Source organism: Echinococcus granulosus, assembly GCF_000524195.1.
Source record: "Echinococcus granulosus chromosome Unknown EG_S00001, whole genome shotgun sequence".
NCBI classification, from domain to species: Eukaryota; Metazoa; Platyhelminthes; class Cestoda; order Cyclophyllidea; family Taeniidae; genus Echinococcus; species Echinococcus granulosus.
The window spans coordinates 1965988-1973440 of NW_020170381.1; the positions used below are offsets into that span (position 1 = coordinate 1965988).

At 44.3% G+C, this 7453-nt stretch overlaps 1 protein-coding gene across 1 annotated transcript; it reads right to left on the bottom strand. All coding sequences in view use genetic code 11, as the record gives it.

Moving 5' to 3' along the window:
* Positions 1 to 287: 287 nt before the first annotated feature.
* Positions 288 to 5970, bottom strand: EGR_00225 (UDP-galactose translocator; the record flags this gene model as incomplete). The annotated part of the gene is made up of 7 exons (XM_024489474.1): positions 288 to 329; positions 2097 to 3121; positions 3178 to 3274; positions 4078 to 4325; positions 4983 to 5301; positions 5370 to 5615; positions 5647 to 5970. 7 exons carry the CDS (start codon positions 5968 to 5970, stop codon positions 288 to 290), a joined length of 2301 nt encoding a protein of 766 aa, XP_024356152.1.
* Between the last annotated feature and the right edge of the window lie 1483 nt (positions 5971 to 7453).

The window sequence follows — 7453 nt, forward strand, 5'->3', positions numbered from 1 at the left end:
AGAAAAGCCATTCATCTCCTCATTCTTTTTTATCCAACGCCTGTCATTGTAAAAATGAAAAACTGCCTTGAATTTCCTCCCCTCCAAAAAAATACCACCAAATTACAATCGCTACCGATTTTAATAAAGGGAATGGAGGCATCACTAACTAAACACTTTATTATTTCATAATCATCTAGAAACTTCAATTCATTTTTCATTAGGAAAATTGAACGATTTCTTTAAACACAAAGGAATTGGAATGTTTACAGAAATCTCTTGCTAATATAAATTCACAACATCAAATATTAGTCCCTTTTGGCAATGTTTTCCACTGATTTAGCCCCAAGCTGAAAAAATGGCAATGGGATGGATGTTAGAAGCAAGGCCGTTCATTAAAACAAAACCAGGTATTTTTCATCACCGAAAATTTGTGAAACTCAAAGTTGTCCTAACATTGGATTCATGTACTACTAATTGGAATAAGTACAGCAGCATTGACGGACAAAATTTTCCACGAGCCAATCGATGCTCGTAGCCACAGGGTGCGAACCCTATCGATGCAGGAGGGCGTAACCCTGGCTCAGCGTCCCGCCTGTCAGTTTCCATTAGGATAAAACCCATCTGCGTAACTTATGCGGCTAAAATTTGTCACACACGAGTGTGTATGACAAAGCATTTCTGAAGTTCAATGCGAGTAAGTGAAATAAAAAAAATGAGAGGGATAGAGGAGCAAGCGAATTGATTGAGGAGGAATGATCGCGAGGAGCAGTTCCACCTAGACGAGGATGCTTGAAGTGCTGCCAGTGAAGCGCTCACCACACAAAAGAGTCAAAGCGCAGAGACCAGAGCCGTAAAATCGATGCGTCCTTTCGGTATCTGATTGGCTAGCGTGAGATGTGTTCAACATTTATGGTTACAGTAGCTGCGCTTCCAAGCCTGTGAGGACTGCGCGCAACCGTGCGTACGTGCAGCCACAATTCACTTACGCATGCCACGCCTGCCGCCGAGACTGTCCCGGTTACCGTCGCGCCCATCCACTGCAGGGCGTGTTGAAGAGAGGACGAGAGAAGGAAAGGCGGGCGGAGGGGGAGGGAGAGCACTTCAGCACACCCCTTCAGCCCTCACTCCCCTTTCGCCTCCGCGATTCTGCATCAGACTATTTTTGGCAGTGGGGATTTTGAGCCGTCAAGACTGCGTGAGTGCACAGAATCGGACAAAACCAATGGGGAATTTATAAATTGTCAAGGAAGTCAAGATGGGAGGGGCAAACTGCTAAATCGTCCACTCTGCTATTTTCGGGCGAATGCCTTATCGACAGTTTGCGTGAACAGCGGAAGCTGGCTGCCAATTACGGGCTTTTTCGGCTTGGCAAACGAAGTCTATTGATACAAACTGACGCTGTCAAAATACCGATGCTTAAATAAAACAATTTAGTTGTAAAAATGTGCTGAATCAAATGGGAAGGTTGTTTTGAAGCTCCGTATTGTAAAAATAACCGGGCGGAAAAGTGGTTTTCTGTGTTTAATATCAACCACTACTAGGTATTTAACGTACTTTCAATAAAACGTCAAATGACATGAAGGAAACTACATGTGTATAATTTGTAAAAGGTTTTGGGCGAATCAGCAGACCATGCATTTTTCCTCAAAGATTGTCAAACTCGTTTCCGCCACAGTTCAAGTTCGTTCTCCAGGGCTTCCACGCATCACTAAATTTTTACATACTTACTCTCGACATATGACACTTTTGAGCAAAAAGGTAATGAAAAGGTTGGGCTTCGGCGTCATTATAGGTGACATTACTGATTCTGACAACCCCACGAACAAAACTGTCGGTTGGCCTCACAAATATTTACCTCGAAATTGTTGAATATAGTGTTTAAGGGAGATGGCATGATTGGCTTCCCCTACTCCTCATACACCCCTCGCAACTACTGGCTACAAAGTGGTGGTCTCGAATGGCTAACGCCGCAAAATTCAATGCTGAAATCAATTCTCCCCTTTGCCAAACAGTGGCATCCAAGCTGGCGTCACTTCGTGTTTTTTGTGTAAAATGGAGGGCATTTTGTGAAAAAGGCGGTGGGGAAAGATTTGGTTAATAAATTCATATCGTACCTGAACGAGTTTCACTTCCCGGAAGCCAACCCAGAAGGATTTTCTGTCGATCGGAGGACCACCAAGGGGATTTCGGAGCTGCACCTTCAGAGCGTACAAATGTGGTCCAGCCTGCACTCCGAGCGGCCACCAGGGTCTCACTGTGACGTTTGAGGCCAGTGGCAGTTCCAACCACACATTCGTCTCGCGGTGTCGAGGCGAAATGCAGCGCTCCGTCCACTCGTGCATTAACCCGCCGCCTAGTTTCACGTGGATGCAGACACATTGGTCCGTCCTTACAATGCTGGAACTACGAAGAACCTCGACGGAGACGGTAGTCTTCCAACCGCGTTTTATCATTACTGGGAAGAAGCGTAGACCATCACCCAACCACACTTCACCGAATCTAAGGAAGGGCAGCTTCCAAAATCCCTGAATCGGAAAGGCAGGACCCCAATCCCACCCGAAAGCAGCCTGCGTTGTTCTCACCGCGTTAACATAGCATTCACCTCTGAATATGTCGGGCCAGCAGGCGGGAAGTGGTGGGTTCGGCGACAGCTTCCGATAAGCCTCCTTGGCCATTAGGGGTGTCGGCTTAAAGACGAGTTGGAGGAAATTCCAGCCACGGCAAAGGACAGAGTCGATGGGGAGGATTGTGCGGATAAAGCTATTTTCTGTGCATGCCAGAAGACGGTTGTTGAGATAGATGCAACAGAACGTATCCAGCTCGTCGAGCTCGAGAGAAGTGGTTTTTAGAACTTCAGGGTATTCAACCCAGAAGTAATGAGAGAAAGTCCAGTTCTTGTAGCTAATGTAGCGTAGTTCTTTATCACCGTAGCCGCTAAGGGGATCACTAATGCTCCCAATCTCCTGAAGAACTGAGTAGGCATCCGTGCCGGTTGAGGTGAGATTGAAGTGCACAATGCTATCCCCATCGCTGAGCCTCCAGTGGCCAGAAAGCGGGACTGAATAGTTCTGCCCCGGTTGAACCAGCAGCAACAGCAGCGGCAGAGCTGTCACCACCTGCAGTTCCGACATAATGTAAACTAATCCCAACAACGATTTCACGCTATTGTAAACAGAACACACTCATGTGACCCACCGGGTACCAGTATGCGTGCTAATGGAGCGGAACCTGTCGGATTTTCTGCATCTAATTCGTGGAGAGCAGTTACCAGATCGTTCCCCACGGGGGTTTTCTAGTTCCCCAGGATTCTAGTAAGAATGTGAAACCATTAAGTGCGACGAACAAAAACTACAAATTAATGTAGATTGCTGAAACTGCCTTTGAATCCGAACTAATTTCTTATGCTTCATTTCACATTCAACATCGGGGCTCCCAGCACACTAATATGAATGAGCTCAACAGACAATCTCCTCATCCGAAATATGCCTCAACATAAGCGATTTGTTTACAGTAATCGAAATTACACTTTGTCCGGGAACGCGTGAACCCCGCCTCAGTCGCAGAACCGGAGGGCCTCCACGACCAGGTGAGGAAGGGGAACAATCTGTACACCTTTAACAGCATCACACGGCACCCAAGAACAATGCCTAAAATATTGCACCTTGTTGTCAGAGCCCTCCCTTAATCATTGAAAGCACACCCCGGCACTTCCATTGACGACACTGAAAAAAGAAAGACTGTAAATAATTTACTGAATTAATGGGATAATTAAAATGAACAAATTAGTGAATGAAAACGGAGTGCAGCTGGACTTGATGGACAGGATCGTGAGCAGTTGGCGGAGCAGGAGACTAGTGCGCGGAGCTCAACCACTTTTGGACCTAGTTATTTGTCTGATTTGGGTTTCTGGCCTCTAGACAAAGTGTTGCATCGAATTGGTGCACCATTCCGTGCTGTGGAGGCGTAAAATCCAACCCACTATTGATTCTCGAAAAACAGCATCCTCTGTGACTTGCCTACTAAATTTCAATGAGTGGTGCATTACGCACAGAAAATTAATGAGTAAAACGCTCCCAAGTTCGCATTCTATTTCACCCGAGTTTTGTCAAAAGTAAAGTAAGGCAAAAGGCTTCTTTTTCTAGAGAAAATGAGGGCATGGACGCGGGCAAGGAGTAAATGAGGAGGTGGTGGTGCTAATAACGCTGCACGGGGAAGAGTGAGTAGAGGAAGACAGCGAGAACCACGCAGGTGGTGCCGAAGAGGAAAGTCCAAGAGGAACTGGAGTCGAAGAAGACAAAAGAGACGATACAGGTGATCACTAATGAGGCTGAACACGCAAAACCCTATGGAATGAAAAAGGTAGTGAGAACTAGCATCGCCGAGGCAGTCAGCTGTATCAATTGGATTCGCGCATACCCAATAATGCTAAGGTTGCCTGTATTTGTTACCAAGTCAACCGTACCAATACTAGTCGCAGGGGGGGGGAAACTTTGTATACCGTATTTGTATAGGAGGAAGCGGACGAATTCGAAATCTGCGTCCATAATTACTTGCAGTGAATTACTGGCTCAGCGAACAACGAAGTAGAACCATAATTCCCTAAACTATCTTGCCAGTGAACGCATAACTTTAACATTTACTAGAGGAACCCTTCGTAACAAGAAAATCAATTAGGTCTTAGGATGGGCAGCGGAACTCCCGTGTGTTTAAAAGCCGTAGATTCAAACGACCAAATTTGGTGAATGGTCATGGGTAGGTTCAACATAAACCATCTAGCCAATAAGTTCGAACCCTTTCTCTATCAGGTGAGATATTAATTAATAAAAAGTTCAAAAAAGTACGATAAGGAAAAATCAAATGAATTGGTATGCACACAAGTAGAGGGAAATCTCGATTTCCTCTACTTTATAAAAGAGACATGATCTTAACCCATTGATAGTGGCTATTCTTGCAAAGCTTCTGGTTTCAAACTATCAGAAAAGGGCAAGTTTTGTAAAAACGCGTAGATAAAATGGAAGCACTATCTGACGCCTTGTCTTGACTAATAGACCATACACATAACAATAACAAATAAGAGAAAATTGCAGCACCTACTTTCAAAATATTGTCGGCGTGCTTAACGACAAGTGCAACGAGGATGCCACCGACGGATTGCAAAGCGACAGTAGTCCAAACCAGCCAGTCGAATCCGTAGAAAAAGCCCTTCTCACTCACTCTGCCTCCTTCGCCTACGGCTTGGCCAACCAGTGCAATAGCGATTGATGCCAATGAGAGCTCAAAGTTTCTTGTCCAAAGCGATTTCGGTGAATGTTTAAGGATCTACAAGGAACATTTCGCTAATACTCCGGTCTAAAGCAATTCATAAATTATAAGAAAGAACAGGTTACTCTTTCAAAATAAACGGCAGCAAACCCAGAGAGTACTGAAGCAAATAGAACCGCCATTAAACCCGCAGCGCCTGAGGCATCATGTGGGGTAGGCGTTGAAGATTGTGCCACATGATCCTGCAGTTGTACAACGGCCACACCAATAAAGAGGACAATCTGTGATATCCACTGGAGAAAACTAATGCTCTTGCGCAAAAACAAAACTGAGAATATTGTAGTAGTAAGGAGTTTTAGCTGATACGTCACCTAAACGTTCTGATTGCAAAAATGAGGTTACTTGGAAAACCGTCGCATCTAAACAGCTTAATGCGAAAATGATTGTATTATTTTGCACGACATAGATCAAAGCCGGAACACAGGTTCGAAGGAAATCACAAGTGTCGTAGTAAATACCACTTATGGCGCGTTTAAATAAACCTTCGTGAAACAATACAAGGGATGAGATTGAAAATTTCATGATCTCGCTTAGTATAACAACTGAGGAGGCAGAATATCTAATCCGATATTCAGCGCGTGAATAACGCATAGCCAGCGTATGCAACACATTTTGGAAGGACAATATGACCAAGTAACCGATCTTGGCCCACTTGCTACCAGGCATAAGTACGATTGGCTACGTCGGTTTATTCCATTTCAATATTAGTAGTGCAGATATTTTACATAAAGTAATAAATAAGAAGGAACAATGCGGCTGGCAAAATCTAAGGCGAAAAGAATGCATAAATTAATAAAGATGCACTCAGATATACAACTTTGAAAATTGCATGAATACGAATAGTCGAGGGTGTCATTTAAATCAGTGTTTAATTTTTATTCCCTGAAGGAAAAAATTTGCTTAATTTGATGGTCACTTAGTCTAAGTATCGCCTACGATTCATAGTTGGAGTGTAAAAGCACTTTTCACAAACTGAAATGCCTTGTCGAAGGCAAAGGTCGGTTCGCTTATTTAGCTACACATTAACAACTTCTTACCAGAGCTCATGCGTTACTCCGAGACTTTTTCAAAGAAAAAAGAATATATACGCTAGGGCAGAATATGTATTACTGACGCACGCATTGGCTGAAGTGCCAATGGTATGGTCCATGGACCATGCCGCCAATCGCAATAGAAAGGTTGGGACTTAAGAGCTCGCATAATCAAAACTAAGGGTAAAACGCGTACTCAAGGTATTGGATAGCCTCTATTCCCCTTTAAACTTCCCTTCCGAGGATCCTCATGGTCAAAATTTCGAGTCAGCCACCACAACATCGTTAGCGTTGTAAAAAACACCCATGAACTAACCATGCTACCCCTCGAATTGACATGCAGCAGTGAAGATGTCTGAATGCAACGTCACCAACTTATTCTTGTGATTTCAAATGGACCTGGATTTCCATCCCGTTTGGGAAGTGTATGGGGGAAAGGGGTAATGTGCTAGCCATGTCGTACGCCCATCGCCTTTTGCAAGAACACTAGCACAACAATTAAATTTCTGACAGAAGACAATGTTTTAAAACAATTTAGTGAAGATGGGTCTTCAAGCCTATTCCTACTCATCACTTTGCTCTCAATTTGGCGCTCCCCAGCTATATTAACCTGGGATTTATCCAGCTAGAGGAGGAGTGGAGGACTTATCTCATGTTTACGTAGTTGATATGGCTAGATAGATGGGACGCGGCTGGCTTCGCTTCATCCGTTGATTTAATGCTCGCCGGACACAAGACAGGGGTAGTTCAAGGGGAGCCGTCCCATTTTCTCCCAGCTGCAGCATTTATCCTTCTCTCGTCCTGTTAAGGTTTAGCATTCAGTAATAGAAATCAAAGCGGTTGTCTTTTAGGATCAGGTTTGCTTTTCTCTTCCGCAAGGGTGGCGCCCCGAGTCTTTTCCGAGGGCAAAAGACAACATGATACTTGGGCAGAATATGCATTGCCGACGTGTATAATGGTTGGAAGGCTACTGGCATGGTCTGGAGATCCTGCCGCCCAGCGAAAGTACAGTGGCGGAGCTTTAAGTGCCTGCGAAACTAAAACGAAAAGTTGCACAAGCAACCAAATTATTGTATTTGCTAATAGGATAAACGCATAAGTAGGTTAGAATATCTGTT